The sequence below is a fragment of the Ranitomeya imitator genome, chromosome 3, assembly GCF_032444005.1.
Source record: "Ranitomeya imitator isolate aRanImi1 chromosome 3, aRanImi1.pri, whole genome shotgun sequence".
Taxonomy (NCBI): Eukaryota; Metazoa; Chordata; class Amphibia; order Anura; family Dendrobatidae; genus Ranitomeya; species Ranitomeya imitator.
The window spans coordinates 737873772-737901113 of NC_091284.1; the positions used below are offsets into that span (position 1 = coordinate 737873772).

Here is a 27342-nt window from a genome sequence, read left to right on the forward strand (position 1 = left end):
CGCTTGCAGCAGCTTATTATCCCAGTGGCTCTCAACCTGGACAGTCGCATCTTGACACCGCTCAGGTTGAAAGCTAATTATCCCCAGACCTATATTACGGCATGGGTCAGAACGTCAGACAGGTCAGGAATATGGATGTGTTTGTTATTTTTAAAGGGCCACTGTCACCCCCCTCCAGCCGTTATAAACTAAAAGAGCCACCTTGTGCAGCAGTAATGCTGCATTCTAACAAGGTGGCTCTTTTAGTTTTAGGTTCAAGTATACCCCAAATAAAGCGTTTTTATACTTAGCCACAATTCCTGTCTCTAGCCAGGGAGGCGGGTCCTCACTCCCCAGCTCTAACCGCTCCTCTGCCGTCACTCCAATCTTCCTGCGCTTTCGGCGCCGCCCCCTCAGCGCTGTGTACATTTCAAAACCGGCGCCTGCGCAGTGTACTGCTGTGCTGCGCAGATGCAGTAAGCTCTGGCCGTCTAACGTCCCAGCCAGGCTTGCAGACTGCGCCTGCGCGGGCATTGCGGCCAGCCACCTTTGGAATCCCCGCCCCGCACTGTGTTATGCATTATGCACAGTGCGGGGCGGGGATTCCAAAGGTGGCTGGCCGCAATGCCCGCGCAGGCGCAGTCTGCAAGCCTGGCTGGGACGTTAGACGGCCAGAACTTACTGCGTCTGCGCAGCACAGCAGTACACTGCGCAGGCGCCGGTTTTGAAATGTACACAGCGCTGATGGGGCGGCGCCGAAAGCGCAGGAAGATTGGAGTGACGGCAGAGGAGCGGTTAGAGCTGGGGAGTGAGGACCCGCCTCCCTGGCTAGAGACAGGAATTGTGGCTAAGTATAAAAACGCTTTATTTGGGGTATACTTGAACCTAAAACTAAAAGAGCCACATTGTTAGAATGCAGCATTACTGCTGCACAAGGTGGCTCTTTTAGTTTATAACGGCTGGAGGGGGGTGACAGTGGCCCTTTAAATAACAAATGAAGTGTGTTTAGTTTTTATTTCAAATAAGACTTTATTCTGACTGTGTCTTTATTTACCAGGTGACTATAGGATTAGTGACAGATAGGTGTCTTATGTCTCCATTACGAAGCAGTGAGCTTGATGTTGCCTGACAATACAAAGGTGACATCAACCCCAAAAATATGAACGCTACTTGTCACCGCTACAGGGCAAGTGGGAAGTGCCGGACAAAGCACCAGAATTGGCATATCTAATATATGCAGCTTTTCTGGGCAGTTGCAGACTTCTATTACTCTATCGCCTCATTGGGGGACACAGAACCATGGGTGTTATGCTGCTGTCCACTAGGAGGCGACACTATGCATAATCTGAAAAAGATAAACCGTGGCTCCTCCTCTGCAGTATACACCCCTGGACGGCGTCAGCCTTCTCCAGTTTTTGCTTAGTGTCGCATAGGAGGCACACCTAAGATTTTTTACTCCGTTTTTTTCCGACTGATTACAGATGAAGAAAAGTGGGTCTCCTGTGAGACTCCCGGCATGGCTCCTTCCTCGGCCCCCTATTATGGGGTGCCCGGTTGAAGTCGAGATGGTTTTTCCCCATGTCGCTCCTTCCCCAGTCCCTTGGGTGCTGGTTCGAAGTCGAGACCTCCCCTCCTTCCCCAATTCCTTTTGGTTTCTGGGTTGAGATTGAGGCGAGGATAAAGCCCCCTGAACATTCAGCAGCACCCTCCCTAATCCCCCTCTGGGGGCATTAGGTTGAGACGCCTCAGGTAGGGTCTGTACAGGCAGCACTCTGCAGCTCCCAGCAATGGGCCAGCACACTGCGCCTGCATCCAGGGACCCCAGCCCAGCTGCGGGCTCCTGTCGGGGCTGGGGGGGGGTGCAGGCAGGCATGGCACAATAAAAACATAGGGCTCCCTGCGCCCCTGTCTCTGCGGCAGCACTAGCTCTATACTGCCTCAGGAGGACCCATTACAGGGCCCACCTTCTGCTTATAGCCCCACCGCTATCCTGCTTTTAAATCCGGGGGGGGGGTCCAGTTCAGATCCGACCCCCTTCTGGACTTACGCGCCGGCCTGGAGCCTTTCTGGGCATCAGGCATCTAATTTAGGCCTAGCTGAAGCCGCCGCCTCCTCTCCGCCCCACCCCCCACGGCCCACCTCCCGGATGACAAATATGACACTCTACAGTGTCATAGAGGGGGTGGATCGAGACAGAAAGGGCGCGTTTTTACACAGCTTTGCCGCCTTTTTTCTCAGCTCTCCACCCCCTCCTCCCCGTTCCTCTTCTCCTCGGCGGCCATTTCTACTGCAGGAAGGATTAACCCTGCATCTCCCGTTCAACAAGACCAGTCCAGCCAGTATACGGGGGGCACAGGACTGTGGATCTTCGGCGCTGGATCTAGGGGCAAACTGGTGGGGTAAGATCACAGCTGGGTTGTTTTACTTGGCTGTGAATCCATATTCCTTATAGGGCTCCCCTATAGGTTCCTCTGCATAGCTACCCCTGTAAGGTCCTCTGCATAGCCAGCCTTTCTGCACTCTGTGCACTTTGCCAGGCTCAAGGTCCAAGAGAACCAGGCAGGACTGCTATTATGCTTTGTGCACAGCCTGCAGGACCTCTCTCCCCAGTGGCAGCACGTACCCGCACTGCAGGGACTGCAGTCAGACTACTGCGTCAGAGCCCCAAGAAGCCCCTGCCAATGCTTCGATGTCTAATGCCACGCTGGAATGGGTCACTCAGATGTCGCAATCGATGACGCATTCTATAGATAACCTAACCTCCACATTGCTTTAGGCTCTGCAGTCATGCCTCGGCTATGACCGTTACTCAGCAAAGGGAGAGCTTGACTCAGGGACAGAGACACCGTCCAAGGGGGAAGGCACCTTTGACTCCGACTCAGACAAGGAAACGGAGGGCTCCCTGATCCCCATCCCTCCTAGCAATACAGCGCTAGTTGAGGACTTAATCTCTTCCATCCCTCGGGTGCTGGACATCTCTGATCCGCCACCAGAGGCCCCAGAACACAAGATTTCCTTTGAAGGACCTCTGAAGCCGCCTAAGGTTTTCTCTAACCACCCAGAGTTTAAGGCGATCCTTAAAAAGCAGATTTCACAGCCTGAGAAAAAATTTGCTAATCACAAATATCTGGAGGCGAGGTACCCCTTCTCGCAGAAGGATACCAAGGAATGGACAGACCCACCCAAAGTAGACCCCCCAGCCTCTAAACTAGCAGCAGAGACCCTCCTTTCACTGCCAGATAGCTCAGCCCTCAGGGGTGCAGCAGACTGGCAGGTAGAACGCATGGCTCGTTCAATTTTCGAGGCTGCAGGGGCATCCATGGCTCCTGCATTTGCTTCAGTTTGGGCTGCCAAGGCCATTCTGGCCTGGGCTAAAAATTTACAAGCTGGCCTCCAAGCATCAGCTCCTGAGCTGTCGCACCAAGCAGTTCTAATAGCCGTCGTAGCAGATTACATGCTTCATGCAGCTCTGGATTCAGCAAGGGGTGTAGCGGGGATAGCATCAAACACCATCACAATGCGGCGTATCCTCTGGCTGCGGGAATGGAAAGCGGATGCAGCCTCAAAGACGTCCCTCACGCACCTCCCCTACCTCAGTGGGCGACTTTTTGGTGAACAGTTGGACACGATGATATCCAACGCCACCGGGGGTAAGAGTACTTCTCTTCCCCAACTGAAACCTAAACGCACTTTCAAGAAGCGTAACCAAACTCGATTCAGATCCTTTCGGAATTCTTCGGGCTGGTCCGTCTCGCATCCAGCACAAAATCGTTACCGTTCCCCACACAGGGACAACTCATGGTCGACTCAAAGGTCGGACAAGACCTGGCAGTCAAAAGCAGCCCAGTCTAAGCCCAGAGGAGGAAAATCTCAGACTTCTCCTCATCATGAGTCACGGACTCCGGAAGACACCACACCCGTAGGCGGTCGACTTTTGCTCTTTCATCAAGTCTGGCTGCCTATTACAGAAGACAGGTGGGTCAGGGAATTAGTGTCTTCCGGGTACAAGATAGAGTTCACCTCCAACCCACCGGACCGATTTTTTTCTCTCTGTCCCCCCAAAACCACCATCCAAGGCTCGTGCCTTCCGACAAGCAGTCTCCTCGCTTTTTCAAGCAGGAGACATAGTACCGGTCCCCACGGCCGAGCGCTTCCGAGGGTTCTACTCCAATCTATTCGTAGTCCCCAAGAATGGAGGCAGTGTGCGGCCCATACTGGACCTAAAACAACTCAACAAATATGTATGGGTCCGTCACTTCAGCATGGAGTCCCTTCGGTCCATCATTGCGTCCATGGAGAAGGGAGAATCTCTCGCCTCTATAGACATACAAGACGCATACCTGCATATACCAATTGCACCTGCCCATCAGAGATTTCTCAGGTTCGCAATCGACCAGGACCACTACAAGTTCGTGGCTCTCCCGTTCTTACTCTCCACGGCTCCCAGAGTGTTTACCAAAGTCATGGCAGCCACCATGGACGTCCTGCACTCCAGAGGCATAGTAGTCGTTCCATACTTGGACGATCTACTCATCAAGGTTCCCACCTTCAAGGACTGCGAGCTCAGTGTCTCAATCACAATCGACACTGAGTCGCCTTGGATGGTTAGTCAACTTACAAAAGTCATCACCAACCCCGAGTCAGTCTCTGACGTTCCTGGGAATGCTATTCAATACCTCCAGGGGTCTAGTGCTCCTTCCCAAGGTCAAGCCACTGGCTCTCCGCATAGGAGTTAGCACCCTCGTCCGCAAACCCCCTTGATCTCTCCGGTTTGCTGTGAGTGTCCTTGGCACAATGGGGGCAGCAATAGAAGCCGTCCCATTTGCCCAGTTTCAACTCAGGCCTCTCCAACTAGCCATCCTCAAGTCCTGGGACAAGAACCATTTCTTTCTCGACAGGGAATTCCGGCTAACGTCGTCAACCAAGAGGTCCCTGCACTGGTGGCTCAAGCCAACCTCGCTAGCAAAGGGGAAATCCTTTCTCACAGGTCAATGAAAGGTTCTGACCACCGATGCGAGCCTGACGGGTTGGGGTGCAGTGCACCTGCACCACAGGGCAAGTGGTCCCCAGTGGAAGCGACCATGCCCATCAACATCCTGGAAATTCGTGCCATCCTCCTGGCATTGAGGACCTTTCATCACTTACTGGCAGCCTCTCACATCAGAATACAGTCGGACAATGCCACGGCTGTGGCATATGTGAATCACCAAGGGGGGACCCGCAGTACCCAGGCGATGCGAGAAGTGTCACATATCCTCCACTGGGCAGAGGACACAGGGTCGGTTCTCTCGGCGGTCCACATTCCAGGTGTGGACAACTGGGAAGCAGACTTCCTCAGCCGACAAGGAATAGACTCGGGAAAGTTGTCTCTCCATCCCGAAATTTTTCGCCAGATCTGCCATCGCTGGGGGACCCTGGATGTGGACCTAATAGCATCCCACTTCAATGCCAAGGTCTCCAACTTCATGGCCAGAACACGATCCACGGTCGCTCGGAGGAGACGCTTTGGTTCAGGACTCGACCCAGTTCCAGCTTCTGTACATTTTTCCACCTATCCCCATGATATCCAGGATGGTGAGGAGATCAAGCAAGAGGGAGTTCCAACCATCCTAATCGCACCGGACTGGCCCAGACGTACATGGTACGCTGACATCGTCCAACTTAAAGTAGACTCCTCCTGGCGTCTCCCCGACCGCCCCAATCTTCTATCACAAGGCCCGTTCTACCACCAGAACTCAGGGGACCTCAATTTGACGGCGTGGCCCTTGAGACCTGGGTTCTAACCCAGGCAGGGCTCTCACCGGACGTCATTGGAACCATGATCAGGGCACGGAAGCCAGCCTCTGCCAAGATTTTATTACTGTACCTAGAAAGCTTTCTTTACCTGGTGCGAATCTCATGGACAGACCCCACTCCCTTATTCCCTACCCAAAGTACTTGGTTTTCTCCAATCGGGTTTGGAGGCCAGGCTGTCCCTGGGCTCGCTTAATAGCCAGGTGTCAGCCCTCTCAGTGTTTTTTCAAAGGCGCATTGCTACCAAGCCGCAAGTAAGGACTTTTCTTCAGGGGGTTTCCCGATTGGTTCCCCCCTACAGACGACCACTAGAAATGTGGGACCTCAACCTGGTCCTGACAGCATTGCAGGAACCACCCTTCGAACCCCTTAAGGAGGTCCCGCTCCGCCTTCTGTCCCAGAAGGTGGTTTTCCTGGTGGCAATCACCTCGCTACGCAGGGTGTCTGAACTGACAGCACTCTCCTGCAGACGGCCCTTCCTGGCCTTTCACCAGGACAAGGTAGTTCTCCGTACGGTCCCATCCTTCGTTCCGAATGTTGTGTCCCACTTCCACCTCAATGAGGAAATTTCACTGCCATCCCTTTGTCCGGTTCAGAGAGTGGAGAAGGCCCTGCATACGCTTGACCTTGTCAGGGCATTGCGTATTTATGTGTCTAGAAACTGCGTCCTTCCGGAGGTCTGATTGTCTTTTCCTTCTTCCAGAAGGCGGCCACAAGGGTCTGCCAGCTTCCAAAGCTACCCTTGCCAGGTGGATCAAATCCACTATACAAGAGGCCTACCACCTTAAGAATTCTCCTCTTCCAGCCGGTATTACGGCACACTCTACACGGGCAGTAGTGGCCTCCTGGGCCATTCGGCACCAGGCTTCGGCACAAGAAGTGTGTAAGGCGGCCACTTGGACTAGCCTACACACGTTTATTAAACACTACAGGGTTCATACCCAGTCCTCAGCGGACGCGAGCCTGGGTAGATGTGTTCTGCAGGCGGCGGTGCTCCAAGTGTAGGGGCCTGTCTGCACACTATTCGTCCATTGCTTCCCACCCAGGGACTGCTTTTGGAAGTCCCATGTTCCAGTGTCCCCCAATGAGGCAACAGAGTAAAGGAGATTTTTGTGTACTCACATAAAATCTCTTTCTCTTAGCCTCCAATTGGGGGACACAGCTCCCACCCTGTTTCCCTTTCCGGGCCGTTGTTACTGTTGAGTTTTCATATTGTTTTCTTGAGCTCGTACATAGTTGCCTTCTTATAGGCATGGTTATGTTATTCATGTTACGTACCTCCTAATGCTTTTGCACAAAACTGGAGAAGGCTGACGCCGTCCAGGGTTGTATACTGCAGAGGAGGAGCCACGGTTAATCTATTTCAGATTATGCATAGTGTTGCCTCCTAGTGGACAGCAGCATAACACCCATGGTCCTGTGTCCCCCAATTAGAGGCTAAGAAAAAGAGATTTTACGGTGAGTACAGAAAAATCTCCTTTTTTAGGCTGGGGAGAGCAATGACCATGTACCTCTTACCAGCCTGAGAATATTAGCCCCAGGCTGTCTGCTTTAGGTTGGCTGGTTGTCAAAAATAGGGGGACCCCACAATGTTTTTAAAATTATTTATTTAAATAATTGAAAAAATTGCATGGGGACCCCTCTAATCTTGATAACCAGCCTTACTAATGCTGACAGCTGATGGTTGCAGATTGTGGCTGATTATCAAAAATACAGAGGAACCCACACCAGGTTTTTTTTTTGCTAATTTATTTACAGCACAGGTGCCGGCTGATGAAGGCAGTAGTTCCATCAGCCGACGCCAGTGACCAGAGGTAAACTTTTTGCCTCCGATCACAGCTTTGGAACCACGGCTGTCTGACTGGCAGTAATGAGTTTACCGCCGATCTGTAGCAGGGTTTGCCGCACTGTCATGCACATGAGAAACACCTGGTGTTCAGGGGCCGAACCCGAACAGTAACATGGACTTACTAGTGAAGTCTGTGTTTGGTGTCCATACCCAAATAGTAGGTGAATACAGTGAGTACAGACGCCGAACTTTACTGTTCGAGGTCGCCCATCTCTACTCCCAAGGAGATTATTGAAGCAAGTAAAAAGTAAAAAAAAAATAAAAAAAATTAAGTTTTAAATTAAAAAAATACTTAAAATATATAAAAATTCAAATCACCATGTTTTTTGCCCAACTCAAAATAAAACAAACAGAAAAAAAATACACATTTGTTATCGTTGCGTTCAGAAATTCTCGATTTATCAAAATATAAAAATAATGAATCCGATCGTTAAACGGCGAAATATGGAAATAACGCTCTGGCGCCAAACAAACACAGCTCTTCACAAGAACACCATCCCCAGTGAAGGATGGTGGTGGCAGCATCATGCTGTGGGAATATTTTTCGGCAGCTAGGATAAGGAAAATGGTTCTAGTCTAAGGGAAGATGGATGGTGCGAAATCCAGAGATATTCTGGATCAAAATCTGGTTTTGTTTGTCATTTATTTGACACTGGGGCAGAGGTTCACCTTCCAACAAGACAATGACCAAAGCATACAGCTAAAGCAACACTCGAGTAGTTTGCAGGGAAACGTGTAAATGTTTTGGAGTAGCCTATTCAAAGCTCAGACTTAAATCCAATTGAAAATCTGTGGTCAGACTTAAACATTGCTTTTCACCAGAGGAAACCATCTAACTTGAAGGAGCTGGAGCAGTTTTGCCTTGAGGAATGGGCAAAATCCCCAGTGGTAAGATGTGGAAAGCTCATAGAGACCTTATCCAAAGTGAACTGCAGCTGTAATTGCTGCAAAGGGAGGCTCTACAAAGTACTGACTTTAAGGAGGAGGGGGTGAATAGTTATGCACACTGAAGTTTTCAGTTGTTTTGCCCTGTTAGTTTGATTCACCAAAAATAAAACCAAATGTCCACAGCTGTAGGCATGTTCTTTACATGAAGTGATGCAAAAAAAAACCAGTGAAATTCCAGGTTGTTAGTAAAACACAAAAAATGCCAAGGGGTTAAATATTTTTGGAAGCCACTGTAGATGTAAAGCAGTTATCAGAAATTAAATAAATATTAACTAAATATTAGTTCAGTGATAAACAGAAAAGCAAAGTCTGGAAGCAAATTTCAGTTTATACTTTAAAGATTCAAGTTAGTAAATGAAAATGTAGACAATGCTGTTTTTTTTGAGCGACCTATTGTTTTTCTTCATTTTCAGTTTAACCCCTTCACGACATGCGGCATACTAGTATGGCGCATGTCGTGTCTCCCCCTTTGATGTGGGCTTCGGCGCTGAGCCCACATCTTTTCCGGCACATGTCAGCTTTTTACTGGTGCAAAAAGACCAGTCCCAAGATGATCACGTGAGTGACTCTGAAACAAGTGGGTCCCCAGGACGTGTCTTGTGAATATGACATCTTCACTTCTTGCCTGAATAGTAAGAAGGTTAATGAATGCAAATATTGGCTAAATACTCGGCTCTATGTATTAAATGGGATGTCTACGCCTTGGACAACCCCTCCTTAAATGCTCTCATGTAAAATAAAAATAAGATACTCCCCTCCCCCACACACTATTGCCGTTCCAGTGATGAAGCAGCCAGGTCTCCTTGCATGTGTAACGTTATGTTACGTGGGAACTACAATGGCAGCACGGTGGCGCAGTGGTTAGCACAGCAGCCTTGCAGCGTTGGGGTCCTGGGTTCTAATCCCACCCAGGACAACATCTGCAAAGAGTTTGTATGTTCTCTCCGTGTTTGCGTGGGTTTCCTCTGGGCACTCCGGTTTCCTCCCACATTCCAAAGACATACTGATAGGAATTCTAGATTGTGAGCCCAATCGGGGACAGTGATGATAATGTGTGCAAACTGTAAAGCGCTGCGGAATATGTTAGCGCTATATAAAAATAAAGATTATTATTATTATTATTATTATCCCTCTGGAGAAATGGGGACGTCCATGGGAAGTGTATCCTAATAAGCCTGTCTGTGGTCTCTGATGGGCTGCAGCGCTCATGAAGCACAACAATGTCAGCAGGAGATCCAGCAGGGGACATCTTGTGAATGTATCGGTGTAGAAGAGGAGTATGGGGTTTTGTTTCCCTTTACTTTTACACAGAGGACCACATCATTTAAAGGGAACATGTCACTGGAGAAAAGAAAATGCCGCTCTGTATACTCAGAACGGTGAATGAACCTGCGCCGCGCCCGCAGCTGAAACAGGAACACTGCTGGGTAGAATAAAGTCAATTTTCTCCCCGCAATGTTTGGATAAGTGCCGACACCGGGCAGGTTAGTAACGCTATTAACTTGCAGATTGACCACGTATCTTGAGGGTAATTAGCGTATTTTCTGGTGACAGGTTCTTTTTAAGAAGGGATTGTCAAAGAGATAGACGATCCCTTTAGGCATCGCACACATGTGTTAGGAGGGGGCTTTCACTGCATTTTTCACATGTTCATGCTGGTTTCTCGGGTGCAGCCAGCTTTTCTTATGACATTTGTTGTCGTCAGTAGCAGCACAGATTTACAGGCCCTTCTTTAGTTTTTGGCTTAGGCCACGTCTCCACTCAGTGAAACATGTATCAGATTTTCTGCTGTGTGTTACAATACCAGCATAGAGTGACATTTATAGATATCTCCTGCACATAATGGGGAAATAACATCCACAATGTAAATGTACGAGCTGCATGTTTGAGTGTAAAGTGCTATGGAATAAATGGCACTATAGTGATAAATAATAATAATAATAGTGTGTGAAGCAAAAGGTGAAATATGCGGCTTTCCTGCAGTGATATCCGGAGCGTTAAAGGTTTAATAACATGAGCACTACATCCCAGGCCCCTTGAAGACCGAAGTCATGGACGGATACTCTTTATTTCCTTGGTACTAATTATGCAAATTGTCTCTTCAGAGAGGAAGAGAACTAGAACTCTAAAGCCAACTATTGGAAGGTAGCAATTGCATAATTAGCATATTCCCCAGAGGAGCATTGTGGCTTTGTCTCCTCCTCTCGGCATGCTTAGCATGTCAATCTCCGCAAGGAGAAACGATACTTCTTGGATTTCCTTGGTACTAAGCTGTTCAGTAACGTCATCAATCACTACATGTTATATCTTCTTATTAACCCCAGGGGACAGTGACCGTACAGCACAGTTCAGATGAAGAGCTTTTCACACCTCCTGCTTCTCCGAAGCCCCCTGGTAAGTGAGAACACAGTAATGGTAAAATGAACAGCACATCATTTCCTTCAAGGTCTTTGTACATATTAATTCTACCAGTTGATAAAAAAATGTCCCCATACACAAGAGATAGTAGAAATCTTTGTAAGGAAGACAATAGCATAAGGATGGTTACTATAGGAAAGGCTTTTCCGCATCATTAACGTATATACTCGAGTTTAAGCTGACCCGAGTATAATTTTGCCACAAAAAACTGGGAAATCTTAATGACTCAAGTATAAGCCTAGGGTGGGAAATGCAGCAGCTACGGGTAAATGTCAAAAGTAAAAATAGATACCAATAAAAGTAAATTTAATTGAGACATCAGTAGGTTAAGTGTTTTTGAATATCCATATTGAATCAGGAGCTCTATATAATGCTCCATAAAGTTTATGATGGCCCCATAAGATGTTCCATATTAAAATATGCCCCATATAATCATAGTAACATAGTAACATAGTTAGTAAGGCCGAAAAAAGACATTTGTCCATCCAGTTCAGCCTATATTCCATCATAATAAATACCCAGATCTACGTCCTTCTACAGAACCTAATAATTGTATGATACAATATTGTTCTGCTCCAGGAAGACATCCAGGCCTCTCTTGAACCCCTCGACTGAGTTCGCCATCACCACTTCCTCAGGCAAGCAATTCCAGATTCTCACTGCCCTAACAGTAAAGAATCCTCTTCTATGTTGGTGGAAAAACCTTCTCTCCTCCATACGCAAAGAATGCCCCCTTGTGCCCGTCACCTTCCTTGGTATAAACAGATCCTCAGCGAGATATTTGTATTGTCCCCTTATATACTTATACATGGTTATTAGATCGCCCCTCAGTCGTCTTTTTTCTAGACTAAATAATCCTAATTTCGCTAATCTATCTGGGTATTGTAGTTCTCCCATCCCCTTTATTAATTTTGTTGCCCTCCTTTGTACTCTCTCTAGTTCCATTATATCCTTCCTGAGCACCGGTGCCCAAAACTGGACACAGTACTCCATGTGCGGTCTAACTAGGGATTTGTACAGAGGCAGTATAATGCTCTCATCATGTGTATCCAGACCTCTTTTAATGCACCCCATGATCCTGTTTGCCTTGGCAGCTGCTGCCTGGCACTGGCTGCTCCAGGTAAGTTTATCATTAACTAGGATCCCCAAGTCCTTCTCCCTGTCAGATTTACCCAGTGGTTTCCCGTTCAGTGTGTAATGGTGATATTGATTCCCTCTTCCCATGTGTATAACCTTACATTTATCATTGTTAAACCTCATCTGCCACCTTTCAGCCCAAGTTTCCAACTTATCCAGATCCATCTGTAGCAGAATACTATCTTCTCTTGTATTAACTGCTTTACATAGTTTTGTATCATCTGCAAATATCGATATTTTACTGTGTAAACCTTCTACCAGATCATTAATGAATATGTTGAAGAGAACAGGTCCCAATACTGACCCCTGCGGTACCCCACTGGTCACAGCGACCCAGTTAGAGACTATACCATTTATAACCACCCTCTGCTTTCTATCACTAAGCCAGTTACTAACCCATTTACACACATTTTCCCCCAGACCAAGCATTCTCATTTTGTGTACCAACCTCTTGTGCGGCACGGTATCAAACGCTTTGGAAAAATCGAGATATACCACGTCCAATGACTCACCGTGGTCCAGCCTATAGCTTACCTCTTCATAAAAACTGATTAGATTGGTTTGACAGGAGCGATTTCTCATAAACCCATGCTGATATGGAGTTAAACAGTTATTCTCATTGAGATAATCCAGAATAACATCCCTCAGAAACCCTTCAAATATTTTACCAACAATAGAGGTTAGACTTACTGGCCTATAATTTCCAGGTTCACTTTTAGAGCCCTTTTTGAATATTGGCACCACATTTGCTATGCGCCAGTCCTGCGGAACAGACCCTGTCGCTATAGAGTCACTAAAAATAAGAAATAATGGTTTATCTATTACATTACTTAGTTCTCTTAGTACTCGTGGGTGTATGCCATCCGGACCCGGAGATTTATCTATTTTAATCTTATTTAGCCGGTTTCGCACCTCTTCTTGGGTTAGATTGGTGACCCTTAATATAGGGTTTTCATTGTTTCTTGGGATTTCACCTAGCATTTCATTTTCCACCGTGAATACCGTGGAGAAGAAGGTGTTTAATATGTTAGCTTTTTCCTCGTCATCTACAACCATTCTTTCCTCACTATTTTTTAAGGGGCCTACATTTTCAGTTTTTATTCTTTTACTATTGATATAGTTGAAGAACAGTTTGGGATTAGTTTTACTCTCCTTAGCAATGTGCTTCTCTGTTTCCTTTTTGGCAGCTTTAATTAGTTTTTTAGATAAAGTATTTTTCTCCCTATAGTTTTTTAGAGCTTCAATGGTGCCATCCTGCTTTAGTAGTGCAAATGCTTTCTTTTTACTGTTAATTGCCTGTCTTACTTCTTTGTTTAGCCACATTGGGTTTTTCCTATTTCTAGTCCTTTTATTCCCACAAGGTATAAACCGCTTACACTGCCTATTTAGGATGTTCTTAAACATTTCCCATTTATTATCTGTATTCTCATTTCTGAGGATATTGTCCCAGTCTACCAGATTAAGGGCATCTCTAAGCTGTTCAAACTTTGCCTTCCTAAAGTTCAATGTTTTTGTGACTCCCTGACAAGTCCCCCTAGTGAAAGACAGGTGAAACTGCACAATATTGTGGTCGCTATTTCCTAAATGCCCAACCACCCGCAGATTTGTTATTCTGTCAGGTCTATTAGATAGTATTAGGTCTAAAAGTGCTGCTCCTCTGGTTGGATTCTGCACCAATTGTGAAAGATAATTTTTCTTGGTTATTAGCAGAAACCTGTTGCCTTTATGGGTTTCACAGGTTTCTGTTTCCCAGTTAATATCCGGGTAGTTAAAGTCCCCCATAACCAGGACCTCATTATGGGTTGCAGCTTCATCTATCTGCTTTAGAAGTAGACTTTCCATGCTTTCTGTTATATTTGGGGGTTTGTAACAGACCCCAATGAGAATTTTGTTACCATTTTTCCCTCCATGAATTTCAACCCATATGGACTCGACATCCTCATTCCCTTCGCTAATATCCTCCCTTAAAGTGGACTTTAGACAAGACTTTACATAGAGACAAACCCCTCCTCCTCTCCGATTTTTACGATCCTTTCTAAACAGACTGTAACCCTGTAAGTTAACTGCCCAGTCATAGCTTTCATCTAACCATGTCTCGGTTATTCCCACTATGTCAAAGTTACCTGTAGATATTTCTGCTTCTAGTTCTTCCATCTTGTTTGTCAGGCTTCTGGCGTTTGCGAGCATGCAGTTTAGAGGATTTTGTTTTGTTCCAATCTCCTCACTGTGGATTGTTTTAGAAATGTTCTTACCTCCCTTCTGAGTATGTTTTCCTGGGTCGTCTTTGTTCGAGTCTAATGTTTTTCTTCCCGTCCCCTCTTCTTCTAGTTTAACGCCCTCCTGATAAGTGTAGCGAGTCTTCTGGCGAATGTGTGTTTCCCAGGTTTGTTGAGGTGTAGTCCGTCTCTGGCGAGGAGTCCATCATACCAGTAATTCACACCGTGGTCCAGGAATCCAAATCCTTGTTGTCTGCACCATCGTCTTAGCCAGTTGTTTGCATCAAGGATCCTGTTCCATCTCCTGGTGCCATGCCCGTCTACTGGAAGGATAGAAGAAAAAACTACCTGTGCATCCAGTTCCTTTACTTTCTTCCCCAACTCTTCAAAGTCCTTGCAGATTGTCGGTAGGTCCTTCCTTGCCGTGTCATTGGTGCCAACATGTATCAGAAGAAATGGGTGGACGTCCTTGGAGCTGAAGAGCTTTGGTATCCTATCGGTCACATCCTTGATCATCGCACCTGGAAGGCAGCATACTTCTCTTGCAGTTATGTCCGGTCTGCAGATGGCTGCTTCGGTGCCTCTCAGTAGTGAGTCTCCCACCACCACCACTCTTCGTTGCTTCTTGGCTGTACTTTTTGCTGTCACTTGTTGCTGTGTGCCCTTTTCTTTTTTGCTTGCTGGTATTGCTTCATTCTTAGGTGTGCCATCTTCATCCTCTACAAAGATTTGATATCGGTTCTTCAGTTGTGTGGTTGGTGATTTCTCCATGGTCTTCTTGCTTCTTTTGGTCACATGCTTCCACTCATCTGCTTTTGGAGGTTCTCTGACACTTTTTGCACCTTCTGTGACCAGTAGAGATGCTTCTGTTCTGTCTAGAAAGTCTTCATTCTCTTTGATGAGTTTCAAAGTTGCTATTCTTTCTTCCAGACCCCGCACCTTTTCTTCTAAAAGGGCCACTAGTCTACACTTCTGACAGGTGAAATTGGATTCTTCTTCTGGTCGATCTGTGAACATGTAGCACATGCTGCAGCTCACCATGTAGGTTGTCACATCTGCCATGTTGCTCCTAGATCCTGCTGACTTGCTGTGTGTTTTCCTTCTTGTGTAATCTACTCAGCCAAGCTCTCTTGCAATAATGTCCTACAGGCAAACGGCGCGCGGTTTGGTGATGCTTTCGAAGCAGCTGGTCCCGGCTGTACCCAACGATCTTCTAGCTTAGGGAGACTTCGCTTCTCCCAGAAGGCACCTGGAATATGCAAATTAGCCTCCTGAAGCTTGAATCCCTGGTTTGGTGATGCTTTCGAAGCAGCTGGTCCCGGCTGTACCCAACGATCTTCTAGCTTAGGGAGACTTCGCTTCTCCCAGAAGGCACCTGGAATATGCAAATTAGCCTCCTGAAGCTTGAATCCCTGGTTTGGTGATGCTTTCGAAGCAGCTGGTCCCGGCTGTACCCAACGATCTTCTAGCTTAGGGAGACTTCGCTTCTCCCAGAAGGCACCTGGAATATGCAAATTAGCCTCCTGAAGCTTGAATCCCTGGTTTTCCTGCATAAAGGTTAATAATGGCCCCATAAGATGTTCCATAGACACATTTGCCCCATATAATGCTGCACAAATGCTGATTATGGCCCCATAAGATGCTCCATAAAGATATTTGCCCCATATAGTGCTGCACAAACCTTGATTATGGCCCTATAAGATACTCCATACAGACACTTACCCCATATACCGTAATGCTCCACAAACATTAATTATGGCCCCATACAAACACTTGCCCCATATAGTGCTGCACAAACGTTATGGCCCCATATAATGCTGCACAAATGTTATGGCCCCATAGATGCTCCATACAGACACTTGCCCCATTTGCTGTTGCTGCGATAAAAAAAAATAATTCACATACTCACCTCTCCGTCACTCAGGCCCCCGGCACTTTCAAAACTCACCTGCTCCTCGTTCCGGCGCCGCTCCATCTTCAGCATCTTCTCCACTGACGTTCAGGCAGAGGGCGCGCACTAACCACGTCACGGCGCCCTCTAACCTGAGCTTCACTGCAGAAGACGAAGCGGCGCCGGAACGAGGAGCAGGTGAATATTGCGCTGCGCTCCCCTCCCTGTTATACTCACCTGCTCCTGGCGCTGTGCAGTCCCTGCTTCCCCGACACCGCAGCTTCATCCTGTACTGAGCGGTCACCGTTACCGCTCATTACAGTAATGAATATTCGGCTCCACCTCTATGGGAGGTGGAGCCACATATTCATTACTGTAATGAGTGGTACCATGTGACCGCTCAGTACAGGAAGAAGCTGCCGCTGCTGGGGAAGCCAGGGACCTGCAGGGACCGCGCCAGGAGTAGGTGAGTATAATTAGACAGCCCCCGCTCCACCTCTCCTGCCGACCCCTGGGTATGACTCGAGTATAAGCCGAGAGGGGGACTTTTAGGCCAAAAAAATGGGCTGAAAATCTCAACTTATACTCGAGTATATACGGTACTTTGGTATATAAAATGGTAATAGGATAAAAAACTTCAGTGTGTACCCCTAAGTGTTTTGTACTTATGACTTTTCATCCTGTAAACACTCACACATGTGAACAGTGGCAGTAGTTATATGGCTCCTAAATCCGGTAGGGGCCACATCAATGAACTGAGGTATAGGTAAGGGGAAGGTGTAGTGGAATTACAAAATAATTTGCTTGTGGCCTTGAAATAGTTATTCCCAAAAAATCAAGTTGTCCCTATGAATAGATGAGAGATAGCTGATCACTAGTAGTGATGAGTAGAGTGCAGCTAATTTTTCAAAATTTGTTTTCGATTACAATCAGCGGCGAATATTGTTTTTGCAATATTTGCCAAAGGCAGACGACCGTCATTGGAGTCATCGGGAGTAGAAATGAATATGTTCGGAACCGATCATCAAACGTACATTCGACACGAACAGGGTACCAACATGGCACGAATATGACAAATTCAGATTTGGCAACCGATTCAAAACATATTTGCTCAACTCTACTGATGAGTTCAAATAAGTGCTCGTTACTCGAGGTTGCCTAAGGTGCTCAGGTATGCACAGAGTATCGCAGGTGTTGAGTGACATGTTCTAGGCCCCGCTTACTTTATGGCTGTTAGACAGCCACAAAACATGCTGGGATTGCTCAGGTTAGGCAATTCCCTCATGTTTTGTGGCCATCTAACTGCTGTGAAACATGTGGCGGCAGGGACTCGGATGTGTCACTTAAGCTTTTGTGATACTCTGTGCATACCCGAGCATCCTAGGCACACTGAAGTAAAGAGCACTTGGGTTCATCACTGATCGCTAGGTGTCCAGCTGCTGGGATCTCCAAGAATGGGGCTTTGCAGTCCCATCCTGAAAGCAGTGCTCAGTATGTGCTACATTCATGGTATATATAAATGCCGTGTCCCATAGACAATAAATGGAGCACAGGTCGAGCGTGCACACCTTCATTTCAGGATGGAGCAGGGTTCCATATCTCAGGATCCAATGGAAAGGGTATACCGTAACTTGATTTTTTTGAGGGGAATTACCCATTAAAGGGAATCTGCCACCCCAAAACTTATATATGAGCTGTGGTCACCGGCATCAGGGGCTTATCTACAGCATTCTGTAATGCTGTAGATAAGCCCCCGATGTATCCTGAAAGATGAGAAAAAGAGGTTAGATTATACTCACCCAGGGGTGGTTCCACTGCAGTCTGGGTCTGATGGGCGTCGCGGTCCGGGTCTGGCGCCTCCCATCTTCATACAATGTTGTCCTCTTCTTGCCTTCCTGCTGCGGCGCAGGCGTACTTTGTTGTTGTGAATTCTGCTTTTGCATTCCCTCCAGTGGTTGTAGGTGGGAATGCAGTTGTCTCTGAGTCGCAGTCCTGGCCAGGTGTATCTGCTGATTGCAGTTCTGACTGGGATATTTAGGTGTGCAGGATTCATTAGTCCTTGCCAGTTGTCAATGTTTCTTGTGAAGTGTTGGATCTATTTCTGGCTTCTCCTGCTTAGCTGCCAATTCAGCAAAGATAAGTGTCTGTTCCTTTTTCTGTGGCACACATGCAGTGTGCTTATATTCTGTGCTATTCATTTGTTTTCTCTTGTCCAGCTTAGACTGTGTCAGTGTTTTCCCAGTCTTGTTGGATTCTCTGGAGTTGCAGATATACGCTCCACATCTTTAGTTAGATGGTGGAGTTTTTGTATTTTCTGCTGTGGATATTTTTAGAAGGATTTTAATACTGACCGCTTAGTATCCTGTCCTCTCCTTTCCTATTTTAGCTAGTGTGGCCTCTTTTGCTAAATCCTGTTTCCTGCCTGCGTGTGTCTTTTCCTCTACTACTCACAGTCAATATTTGTGGGGGGCTGCCTATTCTTTGGGGTTCTGCTCTGAGGCAAGGTAGAATTCCTATTTCCATCTATAGGGGTATTTTGTCTTTCGGCTGTGTCGAGGTGTCTAGGTTTTGTTAGGCACACCCCATGGCTACTTCTAGTTGCGGTGTTAAGATCAGGGTTTGCGGTCAGTATAGTTACCACCTACTCCAGTGAAAGTTTTCATGCTGCTCCAAGGTCACCTGATCATAACAGTACAACTGGCCAATAATGAGTTAAATGCATCTCAGAAGAAGGGAAGAAAGGTTTTGAGCCATTTTTTTTTCTTCAGTCTACTTTGTCTTCTCCTCCCTCTTTATCTCTGGGTGGCTGAAGAGCCTTGTGCTAGCATGAATGTTCGGGAATTAGCTTCTTGTGTAGACCAGCTTGCTGCTAGGGTGCAGGGTATTTCTGATTATATTGTTCAGACTCCTGTTTTAGAACCGAACATTCCTACTCCTGATTTGTTTTTTGGTGACAGGTCCAAATTTTTGAGTTTTAAAAACAACTGTAAACTGTTTTTTGCTTTGAGACCTCGATCCTCCGGGGATTCCATTCAGCGGGTTAAAATCGTCATCTCCCTGCTGCGTGGCGACCCGCATGATTGGGCATTTTCCCTGGAATCTGGGAATCCGGCTTTGCTTAATGTAGACCCCTTTTTTCAGGCTTTGGGATTATTATATGATGAACCTAATTCTGTGGATCAAGCTGAGAAGACCTTGTTGGCCCTGTCTTAGGGTCAAGAGGCGGCAGAATTGTATTGTCAGAAATTCAGAAAATGGTCTGTGTTGACTAAATGGAATAATGATGCTTTGGCGGCAATTTTCAGAAAGGGCCTTTCTGAATCCGTTAAAGATGTTATGGTGCCTTCCGGTCTGAGTGATTCTATGTCTCTGGCCATTCAGATTGACCGGCGCTTGCGGGAGCGCAGAACTGTGCGCGCTGTGGCGTTATTCTCAGAGCAAATTCCTGAGCCAATGCAGTGTGATAGGATTCTGTCTAGAACGGAACGACAAGGTTTCAGACGTCAGAGTAGGTTGTGTTATTATTGTGGCGACGCTTCACATGTCATTTCTGTCTGCCCTAAGCGGACAAAGAGGATCGCCAGTTCAATTACCATCAGTACTGTACAACCTAAATTTCTGTTATCTGTGTCCTTGATCTGCTCATTGTCATCATTTTCTGTCATGGCGTTTGTGGATTCAGGCGCCGCCTTGAACTTAATGGACTTTGAGTTTGCCAAGCGTTGTGGTTTTCCCTTGCAGCCTTTGCAGAACTCTATTCCTTTAAGGGGCATTGATGCTACACCCTTGGCTAAAAATAAGCCCTTGTTTTGGACACAGGTGACCATGCGCATGGCGCCAGCCCATCAGGAAGATTGTCGATTCCTGGTGTTGCATAATTTGCATGATGCTATCGTGCTGGGTTTTCCGTGGTTGCAGGTGCATAATCCTGTGTTGGACAGGAAGTCCATGTCTGTGATTAGTTGGGGTTGTCAGGGGGTTCATAATGATGTTCCTTTGATGTCAATCTCCTCTTCTTCCTCTTCTGAAATTCCAGAGTTTTGGTCTGATTTTCAGGATGTATTCGATGAGCCCAAGTCCAGTTTCCTTCCACCGCACAGGGACTGCGATTGTGCTATTGACTTGATTCCAGGCTGTAAGTTTCCTAAGGGTCGACTTTTCAACCTGTCTGTGCCTGAACATACCGCCATGCGGAGCTATATTAAGGAGTCTTTGGAGAAAGGGCATATTCCACCATCTTCTTCACCGTTGGGAGCGGGGTTCTTTTTTGTTGCTAAAAAAGATGGTTCCTTGAGACCCTGTATTGATTATCGCCTCTTGAATAAGATCACGGTCAAGTTTCAATACCCTTTACCTTTGCTTTCCGATTTGTTTGCTAGGATTAAGGGAGCTAATTGGTTTACGAAGATTGACCTTTGGGGGGCATATAATCTTGTTCGTATTAAGCAGGGTGATGAATGGAAAACTGCATTTAACACGCCCGAAGGCCATTTTGAATACCTTGTGATGCCATTCGGACTCTCTAATGCTCCATCTGTTTTTCAGTCCTTCATGCATGATATCTTCCGGACTTATCTTGATAAATTCTTGATTGTATATTTGGACGATATTTTGATTTTTTCCGATGATTGGGAGTCTCATGTGCAACAGGTCAGGATGGTATTTCAGATCCTTCGTGACAATGCTTTGTTTGTGAAAAGGTCTAAGTGTCTCTTTGGGGTGCAGAAGGTTTCTTTTTTTGGGCTTTATTTTTTCTCCCTCGTCTATAGAGATGGATCCGGTTAAGGTTCAGGCCATTCATGATTGGATTCAGCCCACATCCGTGAAGAGCCTTCAGAAACTTTTGGGTTTTGCAAATTTTTATCGCCGTTTCATTGCTAATTTTTCCAGCGTGGTTAAACCCTTGACCAATTTGACGAAGAAAGGCGCTGATGTGGCGAATTGGTCCTTTGCGGCTGTCTCTGCCTTTCAGGAGCTTAAACGTCGATTTACTTCTGCTCCGGTGTTTCGCCAACCGGATGTTTCTCTTCCGTTTCAGGTTGAGGTTGACGCTTCTGAGATTGGGGCAGGGGCCGTTTTGTCTCAGAGGGATCCTGTTGGTTCCTTAATGAAACCGTGTGCCTTCTTTTCCCGTAAGTTTTCGCCTGCTGAACGCAATTATGATGTCGGCAATCTGGAGTTGTTGGCTATGAAGTGGGCATTTGAGGAGTGGCGACATTGGCTTGAGGGAGCTAAGCACCGTATTGTGGTCTTGACCGATCATAAGCATTTGATTTACCTCGAGTCTGCCAAACGGCTGAATCCTAGACAGGCTCGATGGTCCTTGTTTTTTTCCCATTTTGATTTTGTGGTCTCGTACCTTCCTGGTTCTAAGAATATTAAGGCTGATGCCCTCTCTAGGAGTTTTTTGCCTGATTCTCCTGAGGTCTTGGAATCGGTCGGTATTCTGAAAGAAGGGGTGGTCCTTTCTGCCATTTCCCCTGATTTACGACGGGTTCTTCAGGAATTTCAGTCTGACAAACCTGACCGCTGTCCTGTGGGGAAATTGTTTGTTCCTGACAGATGGACTAGTAGAGTGATTTCTGAGGTTCACTGTTCCGTGTTGGCTGGTCATCCTGGCATTTTTGGTACCAGAGACTTGGTTGGTAGGTCCTTTTGGTGGCCTTCTTTGTCGCGTGATGTGCGTTCTTTTGTGCAGTCCTGTGGGACTTGTGCGCGGGCCAAGCCTTGTTGTTCCCGTGCTAGTGGGTTGCTTTTGCCATTGCCAGTCCCTGAGAGGCCCTGGACGCATATTTCGATGGATTTTATTTCTGATCTTCCGGTCTCCCAGAAGATGTCTGTTATCTGGGTTGTTTGTGACCAGTTCTCTAAGATGGCTCATTTGGTGCCTTTGCCTAAATTGCCTTCCTCTTCAGATTTGGTTCCGTTGTTTTTTCAGCATGTGGTTCGTTTGCATGGTATTCCGGAGAATATTGTGTCCGACAGAGGTTCCCAGTTTGTTTCTAGGTTTTGGCGGGCCTTTTGTGCTAGGCTTGGGCATTGGTTTGTCTTTTTCTTCTGCATTTCATCCTCAGACAAATGGCCAGACCGAGCGAACTAATCAGACTTTGGAGACTTATTTGAGATGCTTTGTGTCTGCTGATCAGGATGATTGGGTGGCCTTCTTGCCATTGGCCGAGTTTGCCCTTAATAATCGGGCTAGTTCGGCTACTTTGGTTTCGCCTTTCTTTTGTAATTTTGGTTTTCATCCTCGTTTTTCTTCTGGGCAGGTTGAGCCTTCTGACTGTCCTGGTGTGGATTCTGTGGTTGACAGGTTGCAGCAGATTTGGGCTCATGTGGTGGACAATTTGGTGTTGTCTCAGGAGGAGGCTCAACGTTTTGCTAACTGTCGTCGGTGTGTTGGTTCCCGGCTTCGGGTTAGGGATCTGGTCTGTTTGTCTTCCCGTCATGTTCCTATGAAGGTTTCTTCCCCTAAGTTTAAGCCTCGGTTTATTGGTCCTTATAAGATTTCTGAGATTATTAATCTGGTCCGTGCCTTTCATCTGGCTCATCCTGATCGTCCTGGGTGCCCTAGTGAGGGTTCGGTGACCCCTCCTCAAGGGGGGGGGATACTGTTGTGAATTCTGCTTTTGGGTTCCCTCCAGTGGTTGTAGGTGGGAATGCAGTTGTCTCTGAGTCGCAGTCCTGGCCAGGTGTATCTGCTGATTGCAGTTCTGACTGGGATATTTAGGTGTGCAGGATTCATTAGTCCTTGCCAGTTGTCAATGTTTCTTGTGAAGTGTTGGATCTATTTCTGGCTTCTCCTGCTTAGCTGCCAATTCAGCAAAGATAAGTGTCTGTTCCTTTTTCTGTGGCACACATGCAGTGTGCTTATATTCTGTGCTATTCATTTGTTTTCTCTTGTCCAGCTTAGACTGTGTCAGTGTTTTCCCAGTCTTGTTGGATTCTCTGGAGTTGCAGATATACGCTCCACATCTTTAGTTAGATGGTGGAGTTTTTGTATTTTCTGCTGTGGATATTTTTAGAAGGATTTTAATACTGACTGCTTAGTATCCTGTCCTCTCCTTTCCTATTTTAGCTAGTGTGGCCTCTTTTGCTAAATCCTGTTTCCTGCCTGCGTATGTCTTTTCCTCTACTACTCACAGTCAATATTTGTGGGGGGCTGCCTATTCTTTGGGGTTCTGCTCTGAGGCAAGGTAGAATTCCTATTTCCATCTATGGGGTATTTAGTCCTCCGGCTGTGTCGAGGTGTCTAGGTTTTGTTAGGCACACCCCATGGCTACTTCTAGTTGCGGTGTTAAGATCAGGGTTTGCGGTCAGTATAGTTACCACCTACTCCAGTGAAAGTTTTCATGCTGCTCCAAGGTCACCTGATCATAACACTTTGTCTGCCCTGTTGAGGTCCGCCCCTGGGTGAGTATAATCTAACCTCTTTTTCTCATCTTTCAGGATACATCGGGGGCTTATCTACAGCATTACAGAATGCATTACAGAATGCCATAGATAATTATCAGATGCCGGTGGCCGCAGCTCATATACGATTTTTGGGGTGACAGATTCCCTTTAATGTAGTGGTTTATAAATTATTTTTGCTTTATTTTAATATATTGCTCAGTTTTATCCCTAACTGCCTGCTGCCATAATATCCATTTTGTGAACACTTCTAGATCAGCTTCACATTTTGCTCAGATTTGATAGTTATATAGCAGAAAACACATATAGGCGATATACCCAGATTTCTAAAATTCGGTCTTCTTTACAACCAGGTTTGCTAGGCTGCTTTCACACATCAGGTTTTTGCTGTCAGGCACAATCTGGTGAATGTTGAAAAAAACCGGATCCGTTGCAAATTGTGAAAAACTGATGCGACAGATCCGTTTTTTCGACGGATCCGACTAGCTGATCCAGCTAATAATAATTTTTATTTATATAGCGCCAACATATTCCGCAGCACTTTACAATTAAGACAATTTAAGCAGTGACATTAGGGGTGAGGTCCCTGCTCGCAAGCTTACAATCTACAAGGAAATGGGGGGACACAATAGGTGAAAAGTGCTTGTTATTTCAGGTCTGGCAATTATAATAAATAGGGATTTTAATATAAAGCTGCATGATCCGGTCATCAGCCCGTGTTATTAAGTGCAATATTCAAGTAACAAGTGCAGTTATCGTGTGCATGGAGGGTGTGGAAACAGATGAATAGTAAGGTGCATATTCACATGCAGATAATATTTGGAAGGAAGGGAACAGGACAAAGTTAGTTTACTGAGTAGTTGATGTGGTAGGCTTGTTTGAAGAGATGGGTTTTTAAAGCGCGCTTGAATAGGTCGGGGCTAGGTATCAGTCTGATCGTCTGGGGAAGTGCATTCCAGAGAGCTGGCGCAGCACGAGAGAAGTCTTGGAGATGGAGTTGCGAGGTTCGGATTACGGGGGATGTTAGTCTTAGGTCATTTGTAGAACGGAAGGCACGTGTAGGGCGATAAACCGAGATGAGAGAGGAGATATAAGGCGGTGCAGAACTGTGGAGAGCTTTGTGGGTGAGAGAGATGAGTTTATACTGGACCCTGTAGCAAATGGGTAGCCACTGTAATGACTGGCACAAGATGGAGGCCGCATTCAAGATGGATTGGAGAGAAGAAAGTTTGGAACGAGGGAGACCGATCAGAAGAGAGTTGCAGTAGTCCAGACAGGAATGAATAAGAACGACAGTAAGAGTCTTAGCAGTTTCAAAGGTGAGAAAAGGTCGGATTCTGGAGATGTTTTTAAGATGCAAGTGACAGGAGCGAGTGAGTGATCGGATATAGGGAGTAAAGGAAAATTCGGTGTCGAATATGACCCCAAGACAGCGCGCATGCTGTTTGGGAGTTATGGTTGTACCCTCCAGGGTAATTTCGATGTTGGGTAGAGTGAGGTTAGTAGAAGGGAGAAACACAAGTAGTTCAGTTTTGGAGAGATTTAGTTTCAGATAGATAGATAGAGAGAGAGGACATGATGTTAGAAACAGCAGACAGACAATCCTTGGTATTTTGAATTAGGGTAGGGGTGATGTCGGGGGAAAAAGTGTATAATTGGGTGTCGTCAGCATAGAGATGGTACTGGAACCCAAATCTGCTGATTGTTTGTCCAATAGGGGCAGTGTATAGAGAGAAGAGGAGGGGGCCCAGGACTGAGCCCTGTGGAACCCCGATAGTGAGGGGACGAGGAGAAGAAGAGGAGCCGGCAAAAGATACAGTGAAAGAGCGGTCAGAGAGGTAGGAGGAGAACCAGGAGAGGGCTGTGTCCTTGAGGCCCATGGAGCAGAGCATGGTGAGAAGGAGCTGGTGATCCACAGTATCAAATGCGGCAGATAGATCCAGGAGAATCAGCAGAGAGCAATGACCTTTGGATTTAGCTGTTATTAGATCATTAGGGACCTTAGTGAGGGCAGTTTCAGTGGAGTGTAAAGAGCAGAAACCAGATTGTAAGGGGTCAAGAGGAGAGTTATCCGAGAGATAGCGGATTAGACGGGAGTGGACCAAGCGTTCCAGGAGTTTAGAGATGAAGGAAAGGTTAGAGACAGGTCTGTAGTTAGCCGTGCAGTTCTGGTCCAGGGATGGCTTTTTAAGTAAAGGGGTAAGGTGCCTGAGGAAAGAGAGAGGTTAAATATTTTAGTCAGGTGAGTGGTGACCACTGGTGAGAGAGACTGCAGGAGATGTGAAGGAATGGGTTCACTGTTGCAGGTTGTAGGCCGAGCAGAAGTGAGGAGCTTGGAAACTTCTTCTTCTGAAACAGGCTCAAAGATGTCTAATGAGCTTGAGGTGCGGCAGGGAAGGGGACCCAGGCATTGAGGAGATTGGGCTGAGATATCCTGATGGATGTGGTTGATTTTTTCTAAGAAATAAGTGGCCAGATCCTCACCACTGAGATTGGAGATGTGGGCCTGTACTTTAGGTTTCAGGAGGGAGTTTAAGGTTTCAAAAAGTCGTTTTGGGTTGTTGGATAGTGAGGTGATGAGGGTGGTGAAATAGGATTGTTTGGCCAGAGAAAGGGCAGAGTTATAGGTTTTAAGCATGAACTTATAGTGGATGAAGTCTTCTGCTAAGAGAGATTTTCTCCACTGCCGATCTGCACACCTTGAGCAGCGCTGAAGAAAGCGTGTTTGCATAGTGTGCCAGGGCTGCCGTTGTCTGTGTCGGGTCTTTCTGCGTGTAGAAGGTGCTGCTTCATCCAGGGCATTCTTCAGTGTAATATTGAAGTGTGACAATGCTAAGTCTGGACAGGAGAGTGAGGAGATGGGGGCTAAAGATGTGTGGAGGTTGTCCATAAGCTGCTGGGTATTAATGGTACGTGTATTCCGATAAGTGTGGTAAGTGGGGGTGTCCCGAGGGAGGAGACAATTCTTGACAGAGAAGGAAAGAAGGTTGTGGTTCGAGAGGGAATTAAAGTCGTGCAGCGATCCAGGACGGGAGAAAACCAGGTCCAGAGTATTCCCGTCCTCATGTGTAGGAGAATTAGTAAACTGTGAGAGGTTGAATGAAGAAGTTAGAGAGAGAAGATGAGAGGCAGATTGGGAGAGGGGATCATTGAAGAGGATGTTAAAGTCTCCCATGATGAGGGTGGGGATGTCACAGGATAGAAAGTGAGTAAGCCAGGTGGCAAAGTGGTCTAGAAACAGGCGGGAGGAGCCTAGAGGGTGATAAACACCCACCACCCGCAAGGGGAAGGGCTTAAAGAGTCTGACGGCGTGGACTTCAAAGGAAGGAAATGTAAGTGAGGGAACCGGGGGATGACCTGGAAAGCACATTGTGATGAAACTAACTGAATCCTAAAAAAATCTGAGCATGCGCAATAAAAAAAAAATAAAATGGAATCCGGTGCCAGAATCCGTCATTTGACAGATCCGGCACCCATAGGCTTCCAATCTAGCAAAAAGCCAGCAGCGCCGGATGAGGTGCTGTCCGGTATTTCACCGCAGACAAAAAACGTAATTTTGTATGTCTTTTCCAGACGCCGAACAAACAATTTTCGCTGGCGAAAGACGGACGAAACCTGAGGCAATCCGGCGCTAATACAAGTCTATAGAAAAAAACGGATCCGACGGCATCATTCGCCGGATCTGTTTTTTCAAAATT

General features: G+C 46.6%; 1 protein-coding gene across 7 annotated transcripts in view; it reads left to right on the top strand.

The window, feature by feature from the left end:
* The window catches only part of SETDB2 (SET domain bifurcated histone lysine methyltransferase 2), a 160378-nt gene that overhangs the window by 115130 nt on the left and 17906 nt on the right, over positions 1-27342 (top strand). For 6 of the 7 annotated variants that reach the window (XM_069758848.1, XM_069758855.1, XM_069758850.1 and 3 more), the window contains one exon: positions 10894-10963. The exons of the other annotated variant lie outside the window; for it this stretch is intronic. In XM_069758848.1, coding sequence (XP_069614949.1) covers positions 10894-10963 — 70 coding nt within the window. The remainder of the gene's footprint in view (positions 1-10893; positions 10964-27342) is intronic. 7 annotated transcript variants of the gene reach the window in all.